Genomic DNA, 19,730 nt, shown 5'->3' on the forward strand with positions numbered 1-19,730 from the left:
TTTTATGGAGCTCTTCAAATAGCTTTTTAACAGCTCAATAGCATTGCCCTGTGTTGAGAACAGTAGACAAAAATACCATTTTTTAGTAATGTTAGCTACTAGCAGGAAGACTTCTGCTCGTTTATTTTTTTCCTAGTAAATGAGAAGATGAGTTAGATTGTCATTAATTCAGGAGTATATTAATTCAGATTTTGGCAATGTAACTGTTGCAGTATGCTCTACTTGGAAGCATTTTTACTGTGGATGTGGCTACAGGATAACTGTTTCTATGAGGGCAAGCTGATTCCATGCTCTCAGTGTGTTTGACTCCACTGAGAGGAGAGCTGTGGCTGTTTGGGGGTGTTGCTACACAGGTAGGAGTGGGTGACTGCAGCGAGTTGCATCCTTAGCTGTGAGCAGTCTAGACCTGATTTCAGCTGATGGGTCTAACTGGTTGCCCTCCTTTTTCATCTTTTCATTGCTCATTCTCTCTCCAGTGGAATCCAACATTGTTGGACTTATTAATGCCTAGGACTTTCTTTGAAGTCTTGTATGTCATCAGGCACAACATACTGAGCTAAATAATAGACTCAGCTTTGTGAGCTTTGTACTTTTTATAGGCAATCTAAAAAGTGCAGTCCGAGAGCAAACTTCCATGTCCCTCCTATCCCCCAGCTATCTTAAGAGTCTTTATAAAAGTCAAAGAACTTGGCATTTAACCTCTTTTCCTGGTTTCCTATCTTAATGATACATAGCAGGCCAAGGGCTGTAGAACACAGGAAGTTCATATCCTCACCTGGAGAGACACCATTAGCGTTCACAGCCAGTAATCCTTTTAACTGGGCTTTTAAATGGTTCCTTGATTGTCTGAGGTCTTTTCTAATGTATTTTTGCGTTATTAGAATAAGGTATAAAACTTAAAAATACTTTTTCTAAATACTGATATTTGTTTTCCCTTGCAGAAAAAGAGAGTGCATAGAGTCTGGGGGGACAAGAGCACAGGACAATGCTGCTGAAAGGAATCTGAGCCACAGAGCATGCTTTGTGCCACAGTTACCCAGGTATGCTCCAGCAGAGTATTTTGTGCACCCCTAATGAACTGCAGTTTGTTGTGCTTGTTGCTCCATTACGTATCATCCTGAGCCAAGGAGGCTGTCTCAGCCCCAGACCAAAATTATGTTCTGCTTTCATTAGTCTATCTGGATGGCACTTGCAGTCTAAAGCCTTCTATGTGTGTTTTAATTTTATCCAATTGCTAAATTTCAGCTGGTCTCTCTTTAAATGTTACACTGACTTATATCATGAGGTAGGCTGAACATTTTAGTGCATGTTTTCAGAAGTCTTTTTCTTTTACACACACAGAAGATGTAGTCTCAATAAATGAGATGCTGAACTACATATCTGGAAGTAGTTTTGAGACTTGCTCCAGACTGTTAGAAACTGCTCCAGTTGACTCACCGGCACATCATCTGCTGGGTTTCAGAAGTCAAAAGCAGATGGGTAGAGGCATCCGTCATTGTTTTGCACACCAGTGTCTAATGAACCTATACAAGTTTTTCAGGATGTTTTGATAGGAAATGCGAAACTTTCTGATGTTTTGTGTTGGGGTATTTTTTTTTTTCATAAACAAAATTTTGGGGATGAATATTTAAAATCTTCATTTAAGTGCAGCTCAGTTCTGTGCTGTCTAATTATATGCTTATGGTAAAGAAAGATGTTAAAGAGGTAAAGGTCTGATTTACATGATGGAGCCTAGGATCACAATACAACAGATCTAGCTGTCTTAGAGGTCTGAAAGATAAATAAATAAACAAGAAATCATATGATTGTGAAGTGTTTCTGTGGAATAGAAGCTAACTTTTCTACTAGCACCAGCTGGCAAGTGGGAGTAGAGAAACAAAGCAAACAAACAGCAGAGAAAAATAGGAGGAACAATGGTGATAGTCTAAAAACTGACACATTAGGAGACCAGCATGAAGAATAACAAACTCCTATCACAGGATGTTTTGCATAGCAACAGGGCTCTTGTCTTCAAGTGGACTTTAGTGTAACTGCAGCTCTTGCTTCCTGTATGAGATAAAGAGCTGCTGTACTCTGAATGCATTTTAATCTCTGTATCTAAATTGGACTAATAATTAGAAAGAATTAGCTGAAGGAAATGATAGTCAAGTCTATTGCTCCTGAAAGTGTTTCCTCTTATTTTGCTGTCAGAAGCGAGAACAGAAACATGTGTGAAGGAAACAGATTAAAGATGAACTTCTTTACCAGGTGCTGAATGCTGCCTACAAACTACTTTGTCGATGAAGGAAGAAATTGATTGGAAATTGAAAGCACAAACTAGTTCATAATATTGTTCAACATGCGCAAAGGGGTGCCAAAGGACCCAGAAATAGCTGACCTCTTCTACAAAGATGATCCTGAAGAAATATTTGTGGGTTTACATGAAATTGGACATGGAAGTTTTGGAGCAGTTTACTTTGTAAGTATAGTTCTCTACCTCCTTTTTGGAAAACAGAACCATTTTAAGTGACATTTTAGAGATTTTGAGCATCTGCAAAAGGGAGCGTCCTTTGAGCTCTGTGTATTAGCTTTCTCATAACACATCTCAAAAATAAGTGTTTCCAGAGCACTCCTGAGCTCTTTACAGTTACAGCTGTATTTGTAGTAGCAGTTGACTGTAGTCTTAATAATGCACCCAACCGTTCAGGTTAAGTATATGGTATCTTCTGCTGTCTGGTGCTGAAAGTTGAATTGAAGCAGTTGGAAATTAATTTGCCAAACTGGAATTTCAAGATACACTACTTGGTGTTCATATGCTTGTAAATCATTGCAAATTAATAGATCTAGTGAATTAAAGATTCAAAATGCGTTTGGAGTTAAAAGCTACTTTTGTTAATGAATTGGTATTGTGGCTGCTTGGGTAAAGATACGATAGAAGTCATATCAAATTGCATTCAGGCATTTGAATGATTTCTCTGCTGCTCTGATAATTTAGGAATTGGAGATGTCTTTGAAATACCATTTTGTTTTGTCACCCTCCCTGTCCCCATGTTCATCTCATAACATACTATCTTCAATAGCAAATGCTTTGGCAGAAGAAAGAGAAAGAGGTGTAAGAATTCAAGCAGGAAGGATGTATTGTGTTAATAGAGTCAAGAGAATTTAATCTGAAAAGTGAGAAGAACAGTGCTTTTACAATTAGTATCAAAGTCAAATCTAAAATACTCATTTTGGAAATAATTATAATCCAGTCACTATCAGCGAAACTAAAATAGAATTCACTATGAAAAAATCAATCAAAGACAAATTAAAGCTGCTTGGTAGCATGGCCTGCCACTCCAGAAGATAAAGAGAGCCTGATATTTTGTGTCAGATAAGCAGTGCCTGTGTGTTTTGAGGGATAACAATATAATTCCTCAGTGTATAATCTGGTTGTAATGATACAGGGGGGTTACTGCCATGGGGATTGTCGACAGTGGGACAGGTACTTTTAGATGTTGGAGTAAGTGACAGGCTGGTGAAAATATAATGTTAAATGTACTACATGTGTAAGAGGATGAGGCTGTAAAACTTACAATACATGTTGATCCACTCCATTAGAAGAGCAAGTGGTTTTTTTGAGATGGGAGTAGGGAGGTCCTACCCAGTGTTTTTCAAAACCAAAGCGAAAGGGTGCACGGTATGCTTCACAGTAAAGATGAAGTAGTGAAGGTGCCACCTTTATCATTGAACTCTGGTGTTCAGAAGTTCCTCATACTTCGAGGGGAAGAGCATGAGGAGTGTTAGGATCCAGTCTACCAAGCAGCCTTACAACTGAGCTGTCACTGTGGTTAGGTAAAAGGCTTGTGATTCCCTGATGCTTTTCTTCCTCCTTTTCCTGGATGCTGTATTTAACTGGTCTGTGCTTTAAAACATTGGAGAGTTTAGCCAGACTGCAGCTTCTTGCAGTACCCTAGCAGTAGCTGCATCCTCCAAGCCTGAGGGTGATTGCAGTCATGCCTGTAGTAACACAGTAATTAGATGCATCACCACTTTTCTGTGATACATCCACGCTTACTTGCCACTGTTTGAAACTTAAGCTTTCCTTCCTGTTGCGTGAAGCACTTGGCATCCAGTAAATTGTTCTTCGGAGTCTTTGCCCTGTCCTGCTGTGGATGTAAGTCACAAGTAGGAACTCACCTGTCTGCAGTTTTCAGTGCACAGTAGCCTGGGATCCAGCTGTTCACCTGAGGAATGCCTCTAGCTATACCCTGTTTTGTATGGGTCAGGCGAGAGCTCTTTCCCTACCACGCAGGGGATGCTCTGCATCTCTGTTTTGGTTTTTCTCCTTTTTTTTAAAAGCTTTTGTAGCTGGTCTTGCATCTTGATTCTTATGTGTCTTGGAGTAAGGCAGGGGCTGAGAACAACATCACAGATCATCATGGCAAGATTCCAGGCATCCTGGCATGCTTGGTATCAAGAGGAGAACAGGTCAAAAAAACTTAGAAGTAACAGGGCTTTCTAAATCATGCAAAAGGATGGGGAAGAGACTTCAGATACATAAAAGGGGGCAGGGCATGGATTGTTATGCTCTTGCTGCATCTCTTTGACCTTTTTATTTAAACTGGTACTGACACTACTACAGACAGCAAATATATTGATCTGTATCTTGTTTTTGTGGATTAACATGATTATTCTAGTATAAACTTCAATTTAAGCTCAATTTTTGCAAGCTGTCTTGTTTGCCAGTATACTATTGCCAGTGCTTGGCAAGATAATTTAAAATTTCTTTTCTTGCTTGAAAAAAATGATACTTCATATATCAGAAGGCGAAGAAAAAATATGTCACTTCTCACAAGGTTTTAAAGTTGATGTTAACTTGACTTGAAATCAACTAAGTTGATTTCACGCTTGACTTCAGAAGAATAGTTTTCATCAAAAACAACCTACTTGTATCCATGTTAGTAATATGGGAGAGTGATAAAGCAGATGAGGGCAGTGTAAAGGAGGTTTTGCAAGCAAAATGTGCTTGTTTTCTGCCAAGCTTTTCACTAAAGTACAAGTATGGCCAAAACCATGTCAGCAAGTGGATATTTCTGACAAGTGTGCTTGTACAGCCCTTTAAGTTATTTCAGCCAGGAGGATCCCGAGCGCTTCGTACAGCGAGAACTTCACCCACAACTGTGAGGATACCGCAGTGTGCTGTTTGGCAAAAAATGACAGCTGAAATGAGAGATACCATGCTGACGTGAAGATACTGGGAACTGATGTAACAGACAGAAATACTTGGAAATTTCTTTAGAACACCATCATTAATTAATCTGTTTGAGTAAAATACTCTTGATCTTTTATGTACTGAATCAGGATGGTGAGTAGTTAGGAAGGGTTTTGCCTTATCCAAAAGTTATCTGTGTTCAACTTTCTTTAACTCATTTGAGGAGGAGTGTGTGCTGCAAAGAGTCCCAAGTGTGTCAACTCCCTTTAGCAATTCCTGTGCTCTATTGGTTCACCTAACATCATTTTTCTTTGAAGTCAATGTATACATCATGAAATGTCTTTCATTAATACATTACTTGAAAATATAGTACTCATCTTTTCAAGCAGTTGAAAGAAGGATTTACTACATTTAGCTTCTATTGTATTCGAAGCTTTTAACTGTCACTAATTTTTTGTCCCAAAAATGGTAAATGGTTGGAGGTGGGGATTTCAACAACTGTTTTAAGGCTAAAACTGTAATTTTCTGTCCTTAATGTGCAGAAATGAGAGCAGTGCCAATCCAGGCAAGTAGAGCTCTTTCTAAAACTGAGTTTTCAGCCTCCAGTCACCATCCCTGTATCATACAGGCTGCAGAAAAGTAGCATTTTGACTGAGTAATATTCACTGCAAAACTGAGGTCTGGTGCAATGAGAGTGCTTTTTTTAAATTGAGATAAATTCCCGAAGGAAGTATCTTCTTTAAACTGGGAATTCAAATAGCTGTTTAAGAATATCAATATTGTATGGGGCTTTTGGATGAAATTATAGATATTTTGATACACCTCTTTAATTTGTTTCTTTGGAAAACATTTGGAAAAATATTTACTTAAAACTGGTTTTACTGCAATTCCAATAAAACTGCGTTTTGCATGTTCTCAGTAGGTGCATTATTGAGCCTTGGTTTCTGTATCAGTAGAGGGGTAGCAAGTGCAGTAAGGGCTGACAGAGGAATAGTGGATGTGGACAGATAGGTAAAGTCCAGAAAAAGTGTCATAATAGTTGTCTGGCAAATCTTAGCACAAGGAAGATGTCTGTGAAGTATAGGAGCTTAGAAGGATGTGATATAGGAGAAGAGCCTGCATTGGCCAAAGGCACAGCTCACTCCATGGGGAGGAAAAAAAAAAAAAAAAAGAAACTTTTTTCAATCTATTTCTTTCTCCCTACTCCAGGCTACAAACTCCCATACTAATGAGGTGGTGGCAGTCAAGAAAATGTCCTATAGTGGAAAACAAACAAATGAGGTAAGATGAATAAAGCCAATTCTGCATGCAGAAGCTGTTGCAACCATAATGTAAATCAGAACAGTGAAATTAGCTGCGTATTTCATTTGACCCTAGCAGACCAGCTGCGGTAGCTGTTGCTCACTTTCATAGGAAGCACTGGAGGTTTGTGGAGGGAGAATGAGTTTATGCAAATTTTGACGAATAGTTCAGTTTAAGGAAGTGAATGGGAATTCAGAATGCTGTATGGTGGTTATTTCAGTAATAATTTCAGTAATAAGGGCATTAAGAGTGCACTGGCTACTGGAGCCATAACCACAACTCATTGAGGTGTCGACTGAAATGTACAGCTGACTTGAAACTCTTCAAGATCCATAGACAAAAACTGCATAGACAGTGTATTCAGCATATCAGTCTCACTTCAATTGTTGCTTCTTAGTTGCTCCTCTTATTTTTGCCCTGTGGTGCTTTGAACTTGGATTGACTCTGTTCATTTGGATTGGTGTGTTGACGTGTAGTGGAGAATGTGTTTAAGAGCAAACAAGGATGTTTTAAACTCATTTTTCTTTGCTTGGTCTCCCACACATACTGAGGTCTTCCAAATGTCAGTGGCTTTGTGCTGCATTACAGAAGGAAGCGAACAGCCAACTGCTGCTATCTCTAGCACATGTTATAGGTGGTGGTGTCTTTTGGGGTGGGTGGGTTTTTTACAAAGTTTGAGACCACTGGACAATTCCATATGCAAAACAGTAGCAATGTATTGCAGTTAAAATGAGGAAAAAACCCCATATTTTTGCGATCCTCAAGCTGTTTAAATATGTCTTGGAGTGGGTGGGGGGCATCTCAGTGAATAGGGATCCAGACAACTGATGTACAGTTGTGTTTTTGCAACTATGACTCTTACCATCTTCACACTGTAAAGTAGTTTTATGGTTGCTTTTCATACTGTAGTGCAGTATGTGGTGTATGAGTATGTAGGGGATTAAGCAGAGAAATGTATTTATACCTTTTTGTGCTTTTTTTATTAGAAATGGCAGGATATCATCAAAGAAGTCAAGTTTCTACAACAGCTGAAGCACCCCAACACCATAGAGTATAAAGGCTGTTACCTGAAAGAGCATACAGCATGGGTGAGTGATGGGGCATTTCGAGGTCTTCATGAGCAGTAAATGTACAGTACAGCAATCAGATATTCAGCACATGCGGTGTCTTTACATGCAGCAGTATTCATCCCATGCTGCCTGTAGTCCCTTTTATCTGAAAAAGCTTCCAGGTAATTTAGAGGGAATAGATATTTAGGATATTGGAACAAATCCCTGCTTCTCTGAGGCAGGCCTCTGTGTTCATGCAGATTAAGCAATTATTATGGAACATCCTGTACAGTATCTCACCACAGACTTCTCAGTGCCTGAACCTTCTTTACAACAATGAAAGATGTCTTAACATAGCTGGAATGTTTGGAGCATTTTATTTTGTTCATAGCTTATTGCATTTCTTGCAACTTCGGTTTTATTCTACTGTTTCTCAGCCATTCAAGTAGTAACTGTTTGTGGGGGAGTGTCTACCCAATTATTTAAAAGCATGTTTTTTTCTTACAGTTGGTTATGGAGTACTGTTTAGGATCAGCTTCTGATTTGCTAGAGGGTAAGTTTTATATAAGCTTTGATTTTCTTCTTACTAGTGCCCCTTCTGAGTGTAGTAGGAGGCTGTTTTCTCACAGGCTGGTGTTTTGCAGATGGTAGAGGCAGTCTGTCTGTGCTTCTCCATTCTGTAGCTAAAATGCCTGTGTTTGTGATACCGAGGGTAAGCTGAGACTTTCCTGGGAGGCCAGTGTTACATATAGTTGGCATGCACATTTATGTGTTGTAAAGTGAAGGTATAAATGTATATAGCTGTGTTCCTGTAACTTGTGCCGCCTTTATGACTGAAGCAGACTGCCTGTTTTCTGAATATCCATAGCAAAAACCTGCAGAGATCACCTTTGTTCTTGCCTTGCAGTTTGTTGGAATAATTACAGATGGTTTTATAGACGAAGAGACTGATACGACCTCAAAACTAGAACAGCAGCACCTGCACAAGAATAGGGAATCTAAGCTGAAGTTGCAAAAACTAGTACTCTTTGTGGGCCATATCTTTTATATCTAAGATATGGTCAGCCAAAGGCATATGCTGGTCCTATTTAGGGATATATGGAAGGTGCTTTGGGACCTCTCTCTGTAGCCGGAATTCCTCATTTTCCTGTTTTTTCGGCTATTGGGGAAAAAAGTGGAAAGTTTTCCTTGCTAAGGATCAAATGAGTATTTCAAATACATTTGGCAAGCTGCACTCAAGCATATCTCCTGGTGTTAACAGTAACTGTTGGCCTTAGCAGGAATGTGAATTAAAACGTGGTTTCCTACGATGTGAAATACAGGCTGTGCATCGACTCAGAGCTGCTGATGGCCATCAGGCCACAGGAAACTAGTATGTTGATGATGTTCACCTCATAGCTGGCAAAATTGGTGGGGTTTCTTCTTTTTAAAAACACTTTCTCAGGAAAAGATCACACTTACTTTCTTATGGTTTTTTTTTCTTGAATTTTTTCCATAGTTCACAAGAAACCACTTCAGGAAGTGGAGATCGCTGCCATCACCCATGGTGCCTTGCAGGGGCTGGCCTACCTGCACTCTCACTGTAAGATTCATAGGTAAGGCTGGAGGTTGGTGCTGCTAGATGTCCTTCCATCCTCCACTCTCTGGAGTCTGAAAATCACCTTGCTGTGTTTAAGCAACTTTGGTGAAGGTTATTCTACCATAATTTTCTCTAATGGACATGTCAGTACTCCTAATGCCAGTGCAGATATATAAAAAAACGCTGTTGGCTGTTAAGAAGTGCATTTGGTTGAAATAATTTTATGTGGCTATATCCTGTGCTGAATTCTCTTCCATGTTAGCAATTTTTCTCTGCAGACCCTGGTAACAAAGAATACACCTGAATGTTGGCAGTAAATCCTGACAGGAAAATATCACCCTAAAATTGCCAAATAAAGTGGAGTGATAGAGCTAGACGATGTTTAAGACTAGACATTGTGATAATATTTTTACATATGAGTAAGTAAAACTTCATGCTTTCAGAAATCAGTCAATGAAAGTGTAAGTCAAGGGTAAAACTACCTTAAGAGCAATCTGAGCACACAGGCATAGGAAGATATTATAACAGGCTGCTTCTGGATGCAGCTCCTAGATCTGCCTTTCATGATGTGGTATTTTTCGGAAGTTTGGATTTTTTGACTTATTTGTCAGAAATGTTGCATGTTCGCATTTTATGTTTGTTTTTTTTTTGGTCTACCTTTGGGTACTACTGATATGTCAGGGACTTGTAAAATGAGTGAGAACTACATTAGGGTTATGGGTGGGGAGTTGTCAAAATGAGGCAACTTGAGACTAATTATGAGGCGAAAAGCCTCTTTTTAGTCTACTGGCAAGCTTGAGACAGCAAATTAGTATATCTGAGGCAGAGACAGTGAAGGATTTTTACAGAGACAGGAAATTTGTCACTTGTTAGAGTAACTATTTGGGGCATATCTATACATGGTTACTGTACAAACGCAGAATGGGAAGGGACCAAAGCTGGCAGCGGGACAGCAGTGGGTTAGAGGAAGGCAAAACGAGCGTGCCCTGGAATGGAGGGACACCTTGTGGAGATGCAGGAGCAAAGCAAGCCTCCAGTTTCACCTCCTGAGCATCTCTGCTACCAGTTAGTTCCAATTATTTTCTGTTGAATTGCAGGCACAAGGCAAACCTGAGTTAGTAGATATGTTTGCTGATACCTAACATGGCTGCTGAGTCCTTTGACTGTTGTACAGTGAAGGTAGCAGTGGAGCTGATAGCAAAGAGGACAGCCTGTGCTGTTTCTTTTGTACTTTTGAGGTGTTCATTCTTGCACATACAAGACACCTTTAGCACTCATCTTCCAGCAGAAGTGACAGATGCATAGACCCAGAACATGAAGACATGTCAGGATATGTTTCTGAGTAGCACATGTGCACAAAAAAAAAATCCATAACACTAGTTTTGAAGTGATACTGTCCTGGGAATGGGGGAATAAAGGTTCTTACTCCAGCTCTGCTGCTGAAATACTGTAAGTAAATTCCTATCTCTGTGGCTCTCTTTATCCCAGCGTTGCCTATCCTGTGTGCTGTCCTTTGGAGACAAAGGCATCTCACCTGTGTTTGTATCATGCTAAGTTTAAAGGGTCTTTCAGCTTGCCTGTTCTGTGGGTCTGCAGTGATGCTGGATTTGTATTTGATGCACAAATCATTACGCTTCAACTGTTGTATGATAATTCAGTGTATGCTCTTCCTCAGCAGTGAATACAAGATAGATTTATTTCTTCTCCCATCTGTAAAATTAGCTGGTTTTCACAGGGCTGGAGTATGAGTGTGTTTGGCAATACACAGTAACTTGTTTGTGTTGGAGGTCTACCACTACTGGTAAATGGCTTTGGTGTTTAAGGGACTCATAAGTGAACACCAGATAAGAAAAGCCGACACTTTTTTCTTGATGCATTTTTTTGTATAAAGATACATGATATTTTTTGAAGAGATGGCAAAGAGATGTTCCAGACCGTATGGTGTATACAGCCTGGCTGACAGTGATCCTGTACACATACTCCATTTATGTTGAGGATCTGCTTTTGCAAAAGCAAGTAACTTTGCCCATGGAAAGGCATCTGTGGCATATCTAGTGTGCAATTTTCTCTTTGCTTTTGAAGTGCTGTATCAGGGTTTTAAGGAACTTTCACTATATAGTGATTTTCAGCTGGCAGTGTGTAAGTAGACTTGAATTTCTTAAAGCAATCCTCCTCTTTTTATGTCAAATGGGTGGAAGAAAAAAGTATTTTGGATACAACGGACAAGTCGGTCTCGACCTTTGAATAGGGTCATTGCCAATGTCTCAGAAGGTATGCAAATTGACTTAATCTTTCTCAGCGTTTCATGGGCAGTTAACTTGAAATTATCCCCCTTACTGCTGGAGTTTAGAAACTTACAGTGCCAAAAATGTTGAATGTATCTTGTGCCTTTTGTATTTCTGTAGTGTCATTATTGTTAATATCTGTGTGAATTATCTAAGAGTGGTAGGAAGGATAAGGCAGCCTAGGGCATTTGAAATGTGAAAACAACGTCTGGTATTGTTTAAGGTGTCACAGCTGGGTATTAGGATAAATGTCTGCTGGATCTCTGTGTGGGGCCTCAACCTTGCAACCATGGCTCATCTCTTCTCTTCCCTCACCTCCTGCCCTTTTTGGGTACAGCCAGGTTTCCATTCCCAAAAGACCCCATGTATCTGTTTTCTCTAGCTTTCTGTAATACTAGACTTCTAAATATTCTCATGTTTTTATGAATGTTTAATTAAGTTAGTGGACTTCTGTGTGTTTGTAAATTTTTGAAATTTATTCTACTGTAACCAGAAGTATACTTTTTTCTTTTAAAGGGATATTAAAGCTGGAAATATTCTTCTAACAGAACCAGGTCAAGTGAAACTAGCTGATTTTGGGTCTGCATCTATAGTCTCCCCTGCCAATTCCTTCGTGGGAACACCTTACTGGTGAGTAAAGCCTGCAATACTTCAGTCCTTTATAAGACTGTTCTCTTCCATTTCCAGCATTTCACAATCTGAAAATAATACCTGGCATAAAAACTTTATTAACCAAGAAATTTTCTTAAAATCCCTGTGTCCAGCTCTTCAGGAAATGTGTTCTTTCTCAGTGCCCATGAGTAGAGGTAGGCTGTGCAGCACACTGAAATGGCACCAGTTAATGTTTTGACTGCTGTAATACCATTGCCTTAAAAATTATTAACACTTGCCATAGGTAATGGAACTTAGACAACCACATGGAGAAGAGGAATCCTGTTAATCTGGCCATGCAGACTGGGAGTCACACAGCTACTTGAATTCTGTTTTGAAGAAACTTGCTTAAGGGTCACTTGAGTTGCTTGGTATTCCTACCATAGTGGACCAGCATAGCTTTATGCTCCACTTACTTCGTGACAGATGCCCCAGGCGTTGATAGGAGGTCACCTATTGCCCAACCTCTGAACAAGTGCATTTGGCAGGAAGCCTGCTTCATCTTTGAAGAACAAAAGTTAAGAGGCTGAATTTTTGCAGGCTGGGCACGCTGCTTGTTTTTCCCCACACTCATCCCTTTATCCTGGACCACCATATTTCCCCACTGTTCCAGACTTCCCTGTTCCTTGCATAGCTACGCTCACAGGCTCCATATATCTGCTGGAAAATTCTCCAGGTGTGCCAATGGAAAACCCACTGTCTCCGGTGAGGGTGCCAGTGATGCCTTTAGGACTCTCCCAGCCCTTGCTGTCTGCCTGCAGGTACAATGCCTTTGAGACTGATGTGGGTCTCCTGTGTGCCAGCATGTTGTGCTAACAGCAAGATGATCAGATTGGCCTCTTATTTACTTTCCTTTCTTAAACTGCCTCTTGGAAGAGTTGCTAGTGCAGGCAAGCGTTGTTTCATTTCAGCATGGCTTTACTCAGCTCCATGCTGGCTCTGTAAATTCTGGTCCACTGCGCTGCTGGAGATACTGAAGCCATCTCATTTTAAGCTATGTGCTGGGAGTCACAATTTGTATCCCCTAACCTGCATGTTTTGCCCTGTGGTTGGTAGGATGGCACCAGAGGTGATCCTTGCTATGGACGAGGGACAGTATGATGGCAAGGTGGATGTCTGGTCTCTTGGGATCACGTGTATTGAGTTAGGTGAGTAAATACTTGGCAGCTGAGATGAATAATTAACTGTCTGCAATATTTATTAGGAAGTCCTGAAAAAAAATGGAAGATTCTTATTCCTCATAAGTTTTGGTGTTTTTTTTTTTTTCTTTAAAAAGCCTGACTTGGAAAGCACTGACAGTTAAATCTTTTGCTCGCCGGCAAGTGACTAATGCTGCTGTGCTTTGATGTTAATCTGGTGTGCTCGCATTATTCCCGTAATAACTAGAGGTTTCTAGTCTTGTACAAGAAGAAACTATGGTTTCTAGTCTGTATTTTTCAAGCTGGGTTTTGCGAAAGTTGTTCTAGCTGTTATGTCAAGGAAACTGGTGTCCTAAGAATTGTGTGTCAGAAAGGACCTACATTTAATTTTCAATTCTTTTTACTTCCCCACTCTCTGAAACAAAAATCTTCAATCTCAGCTGAAAGTTTATGACATGAATCAACGTGGACAGGTTCTTTACATGAGAAGAAAAGGGTTTGCACTGCAAAGGGCAAACGATATGCATCCACACAACCTGAAGCAGAGGTAGATGTGATAGCAGGTATACAGAGCAGATGTGTGCACTTTAAGTTTGAATAGTGACATTGCATGTGCTGAGTAGATTATTTTCAAAGATAGTCTTCATACTTAACAGCAGCATCAAGAATTCATTGTGAGAGCAAGTTCACTGAAATTGTTATTTATAAATGTTTAATCAGCAGAAATATATATGACGTAACAAAGAGGAGGACATACAGAATGGGGAGAAATGCTGACCCCAATGTGGAGATGGTAACGGTGCAGATGACTGGTAACTTCCAGTGTTATGTTTCATGTGCCAGTGCTAATGCCTTGCTGACACAGTCTGTATTTTGATATAAAGAATGCCAAAATCCGAAGTTTTAGACTTCTGTTCTTCCACATGGCCACTATTTTTTTTTTTTTTTGTGTGTGTGGAGTTTAGGTGTGTACAGCCTCTCAAGGAGTAAATCATAGTGGTAGAATAGAGACTATGCTACCCCATGTAGGCACTGAGTCTTGATACTAGAATTTCTATGGAGCTTTTCAGTCAAGAACCTCAAAGCTGCTTTACATAGTCGATGGGTTTACTTTTTTTAATCTTACCCTTTTGAGAAGTATTAAACTTTTTTTTTAAACTTTGAACTTTGTGTTTGCATGATTCCATATCTGGACATGGGGTCGGGTAGCACTGGGAGGAAATCTCTTGTTGAGCACCACTTGGCTTTCTGTGAATGCTGATGTCTTAATTTCTTGTGTAGCTGAAAGTAGATAGTGTTTAAAGAAAAGAAAATGTGGTGGCTTGCATGCATGCTGCATGTCAAGAACAAGTGATTGCTCTGACCTGACATGAACTTAAAAATCCTGGCATCACAGGCTGATTGGCATGGCTGACCTAAGGTGGTGGTGAAAACTTTTCTCAATTTCTGTGTGAGATCTGCTGCACTCCTGAAAGGTCAGGGGCTGGTAGGTACGTGTCCTCTCGCTGCAAGGACTAGGAAGAATTTTAGTTAATGGGAGTTAATGACACATCTGACAAGTGAATTTGGCAAACTGTCCCTCACTTTCATTTGGCATGGGCAGTCACTTGCAAGAGGCAGCCACTCTTTTCCCTTAATGCAGATGCTACAGCAGTGCAACAAAGATCTGTAGGGATTGATACAGAAATTTCCTAGCCCTGACATGCTGTATGTCTGAGCTCTGTTTTAGTCAGCCTCTGCTGATTTTACCGTAGCAGGTCAGGTGTGAAATGTTGCAGTTAAGGTAAAATTTCCTGGAAACTTTTCATTATCATTTGCATCCTCTTCTCTTTGAATTTTGTCATCCCCTCTTCAAGTGAACCGCAGCTTTCCTTGAGTGGTTGTCCTGGTCTAACCTAGAATATTAAAATAATTAGTTTAAATGTGATGATGACAGTAATGAGCTATTGATTTAGCAGCAATACCTTGCTCATACTTCCATATCTTTCTCCTTTTCTTTCCAGACTGCCTTATCACACCTTTCTCTTCTCTTTCTAGCTGAAAGGAAGCCTCCACTTTTCAACATGAATGCAATGAGTGCCTTATATCACATAGCCCAGAATGATTCCCCTACGTTACAGTCAAATGAATGGTAAGAGAGCTATTACCAGATATTTTTTTGTTTGTTTTCCTGAAAATGCTCTGCAATACTCTTTGCATGGTTAAAGTCTGACAAGAAAAGGCTTTGTTGCAGTGTAGTGATTTGACTGCGTTCTCAAATAATGCTCCTGTGTAGGCAGGCTCAATTTTGACCTTCTCTCACTTTGGCTGTGCTACAATCTGAATGTGTGGAGGTGTTAATTATGGAGCTGTAGATGCTGTAGGAATTAAAATATTCTTGAATGCATTAAACCAGCCATAGCTCAGCATCAGCAAAGTTTACAGCTGCAAAAGATCCCTGACAGAAGAATTGTTAGCATTGTAGTGCATCCGAAATGTGGCGAAAGGGATTGGAGAGGTACACAGAATATAGAGGTAATTTGATTATTTTTTTTTCCAGTGAGTGAGTTTAAAAGTCATCAGGGCTCTGTGGCCATTAAATACTCCCCATGCTACAGGCTTGTTGCAGAATCTGAGCTTTGAAACAAGAATGCTTTGTTATTCTGTGGGAGCAAAGGGGTTACCCCGTTTCCTGTTCTCTGTACCCGAGAGTAGAATGTAGCTATCGAGTGATGCTTGGCAGAGTCTGCAGATGGCTCCTGGAGAGGTGTGAAGTTCTGCCAGATACACTGCTAGGCATTTAAGCAACATCACTATTTCATTGCTAATGTTATCAAAACCACTCCACTTTAGTTTCCTTATTTCGTTGTCTCGTGTTTTGTCCATTTTTCACGATTCAAAGAACTTAGTGTCATATCTGCACACTGATAGGCATGTTGTTCTGTGCAGAATTTGCAATGCAGAGACAACTTTTGAATAGTGTGTAAGAATCAGTATTCTTGATTGCAAGCAGTTTGTTTACAGTCACCTGTTTGCTCTCTGTGGCTTTGAGAACACGAGGATTAAGCAAGGTGCCTTTTACGCTGCTTTCGAGTTCAATGGCACCTAGAAGATCAGTTTTCTTCTTTTCAGCTGTGATATAACCTCATTACATAGCCTGAAGGTTTGTTGAACTTTGTATTAAGGCACTTTACAGAGTCAGCATTGCAAATGGTGAGAAGCTTCTAGAGAATAGAGCGCCATTTTATCAGCTAACTTAATGAGTGCATTTCTGGAGCTACCAATAACTTCATTGCCATCTATTTTTAAGTAGTTGAAGTAAAATTGAAAATAGTCACTGATGCACATAGTTCTTGTTTGGTTTTCAGTTTGCGGTTGAGGATAATTGTGTGTCCGTGTTTGTTTCAAACAGTTTTTAACTGTTGAAAGAACTGATGGGATCAACTTACTCAGATTTTGGAAAAGCCCAGTTAATTTCTCTGCCCTAGAATTTAAGAACAAATTAGTCAAGGTTTTTCTTGTGCATTATACTAATAAGTTTGCATATATTCCAGATCCTAAGCTGCTTTTTCATTTAGAACTTTTTTTTTATTTACAGGTCAGACTCCTTTAGGGGATTTGTTGATTACTGCTTACAGAAAATACCTCAGGAAAGGCCATCATCAACAGATCTGTTACGGGTAATTTTTAAAATATTTTCCAAAAATTTGGGAAAAATCTGTTTGTCTACCAAAATAATTCTAAAGACAGTGAACAAATATTTGCCCTTTCAAAAAAAAACCTCAAAACACTGTTGGTTTTGCTCTCATCTGAATCAGTGAAGTTTTGGGGTCTTCTAAAGAGTATTTTAGGCTGGCTGTTTCCTGACTTTGACTGTTATGTCAGTCACAATTCTCTTTATAACATGATGCTCAAGAGTCAAACTGCTGGAGAAAAGTAGAGGTAGGCTGTGTGGTAAAACAGTTATACTGTTGTGTGGAGTGAGGAGTTATTTGGGGGAGCAGCCCAGCACCCTGCTCCTCTTACCCCCCAGAGCTCTGCAAAAGTTACGTTTGTGTTGGAGAACTTGCAAGCCTCATGGGATAGTAGTGTAAGAGGTTTTTTAGCTGAAGGAAGGACCTCTCAACAGGAGGGGGATAGAAGGATTTCGTCTTGATTTTTATTTTTTTAAATAGTTTTTTTTTATCAAGACAGTGCTGTACATACTTTAACTGCAGGTGTTATCCAAGGACAAATGGGTCCAGAGCTGGGTTAGTTACATCTGTGCTGAAGTGAATTCCAACCAGTAGTTTTCCTTGTAGTCAGGACTTTAGGAGTGTTTCCTACTGCTTTGATAAAGAAGGAATTTTCACCAGCCTTTCTGTATGCTGTGCTGTCAGTAGGATGCCCTGAGTTGTGACCGTGCTGCAGTATGTGGTCTCTGAACAAGCAGGCAGAAATAAGGGAGGAAACTAGAGGCAACCCTGTTTGCCCTCTAAATGGGGGCAGAGGGAGTGGGGAAACTATAACTTGGTGCAGCTTGTGTGAAAGTGAAGAACTTTTTGGATCAGTTTCTCAGTTTTGCATAAAGCAATGTAACTGTTAACTTGCTGATGCTCCTTCTTGGGTTTTTTTTCTGCTTACCTTCTCCAGTTAAGGAAAAATGTTATTTTTCTGTTGTGTAACAGGCAATACTTGCTACAAAGCTTATATGCAATTTCAGTGAGATTTAAGCCTTGTAATTTGCTACAGACTTTCTCTGTGGAAGTGATAGAAAATCTAAAAAGCCATTTTAATTGCTACTCAAAATCTAGACTTAACAGCCTTCATAAGATGCACAGGCAATAGCAAATCTTTTGCAGAGCTGGTAGTACTTTGAGAATTATGCTCCACATGATCAGAGGATTGAGCTCTTAATAAAGATTAACAGATAGTGGCTGATTATTTAAAGGAACATGGGTATTAGGGATGGAAAGAGACTGTATGACTTAGGTTTATCTCCTGGCCAGAGCAGGATGTTCTGTGTGGGGTGCTCTGAGCTGTCCTGTCTTGTCTTTTTTTTTTTTTTTTTGACAGATGTAGATGAAGTTCAGGAAGGTTATCTTGACCTTTTTTCTCTAGTAATGCTAATGTGAGCATGATTAATTCTTTATCTGTTCATACCTTTTGAATATGTATATTTTCATGATCTTTCTGCCTGATCTCAGCTGAGCTCTATTCTTGTAAATCATTCATTTGGGCCTTTCTGATCCACTTTCTGGTTTGTTTGGTTTTGGTTGTTTTTTTTTTTTGTCTAAAGTTCCTCTGGCTGGAGGGGTAATTCTGGCACTAATATACACACCATGAAGTGTTACTCCAGGTGTGACTGTGTGGGAGCTGGAAAAGGCTGGCTCTGCTCTGCTTTGTGGTGTTACAGTAGGAGGTTTTGATGCTGTGTTCTTTTGACTGCTGTCTGGTGCAGAATTCCTGACAAATTTATTGATTAGTGCCAACTGTAGATCCCTCCTCACATTATTACTTACCAAACATCCTCTGCATCTATTTTTTTTCTCTGTATTTCCAGACATCACATTTTTTTTCAACTTCTCTCTCTAGTCATACTGTGTTGTATTTCTGTGTTTCTGATCTCCATTTTCCAAACACTTCTTTGTCGTAGATGGGCTCTGAGCAATTCCTCTTGATTCATTAACATCTTGTAATGTGTTTGCTTCTTTTCTATATTCATGCATCATACTCAGTTGTTAAAAGCAGCACTAACAGGATAGGGCTAGGTTAACTACTTCCTCTAATCAAACCACCAAATCCAAAAGTTGTTTATATTGATTTAATAGTTTCTATACTGAACCCAATTAATTAGAACTTGTTTTGGAAATAACTGTATTGTTTTGGAAAGTGCCTTGTATGGGTTCATGCCAAGAGCTTGTAGGAGGGGGACCTGTGCTGGGAGTGATGTGTCCGGAGTTTGCCAAAGTTTTGTCAGTGAATCATAAATCAGTTCCAGTTTAACTCATTGGGTTTCAGTTTACCTGAGAAGTATAAGAACTGCTTGGAACTCCAAGGGCTTTGTGTTTGGGAAATTCAGGAGCAGCTTTCCGTTAGAAGGTAGGGATGTGTGAAATCCTGTCCAGCCTCTTTTCCATAGGGTTTTTTTCTTTTAAGTATTTCCTTTCTTTAAAATTGATCAGTGGCCCTGCTATTCCTCTGGTTGCCGTACATAGCTGCTGGTGAGAATTGCATGGCATGCTGCTGTTCCACACCAGGTAAACAGGACTCAGTTTTTCCTTAAATATTTGAGCAGAGGAATTGCTAGCTCCATTGAGTGTTTTGCTTTATTTCCACAGTAGGTTAGATTGCTGCTCTGTGTCTACCTGACAGCCTTTTCATGCTGATTTTTGTTCTAAGGCTACCATTCAGCCTTTGTTTTATGGCTTCTCTTGTTGCTCTTTCAGCTCAGTAAAATGCATTTTCATGGATGTTTCTGAGCCTCTTGGTTCTTGAAGAGAGAAATCGAAACCCTGCGCTCTTTACTGAACAGCTAGCTTTGCACTCGCTTCTGTCCTTGCTTTAAGCCTGGACCATATAGAATATTTAACT

The 19,730-nt window shown here is 39.8% G+C and overlaps 1 protein-coding gene across 6 annotated transcripts in view; it reads left to right on the forward strand.

Moving 5' to 3' along the window:
- TAOK3 (TAO kinase 3) overlaps positions 1-19,730 on the forward strand; it is a 94,277-nt gene that overhangs the window by 40,617 nt on the left and 33,930 nt on the right. For 5 of the 6 annotated variants that reach the window (XM_074843901.1, XM_074843900.1, XM_074843902.1 and 2 more), the window contains 10 exons: positions 942-1,040; positions 2,248-2,458; positions 6,383-6,454; positions 7,462-7,563; positions 8,032-8,077; positions 9,023-9,119; positions 11,905-12,018; positions 13,096-13,187; positions 15,216-15,309; positions 16,756-16,837. In XM_074843901.1, the coding sequence (XP_074700002.1) occupies positions 2,339-2,458; positions 6,383-6,454; positions 7,462-7,563; positions 8,032-8,077; positions 9,023-9,119; positions 11,905-12,018; positions 13,096-13,187; positions 15,216-15,309; positions 16,756-16,837 (819 nt within the window). In that variant the 5' untranslated portion in view covers positions 942-1,040; positions 2,248-2,338. Of the gene's footprint in view, positions 1-941; positions 1,041-2,190; positions 2,459-6,382; positions 6,455-7,461; positions 7,564-8,031; positions 8,078-9,022; positions 9,120-11,904; positions 12,019-13,095; positions 13,188-15,215; positions 15,310-16,755; positions 16,838-19,730 lie in introns of all 6 variants that reach the window. The other variant, XM_074843906.1, reaches the window with a different exon arrangement.

The sequence above is a fragment of the Strix aluco genome, chromosome 18 (assembly GCF_031877795.1).
Source record: "Strix aluco isolate bStrAlu1 chromosome 18, bStrAlu1.hap1, whole genome shotgun sequence".
Lineage (NCBI taxonomy): Eukaryota > Metazoa > Chordata > Aves > Strigiformes > Strigidae > Strix > Strix aluco.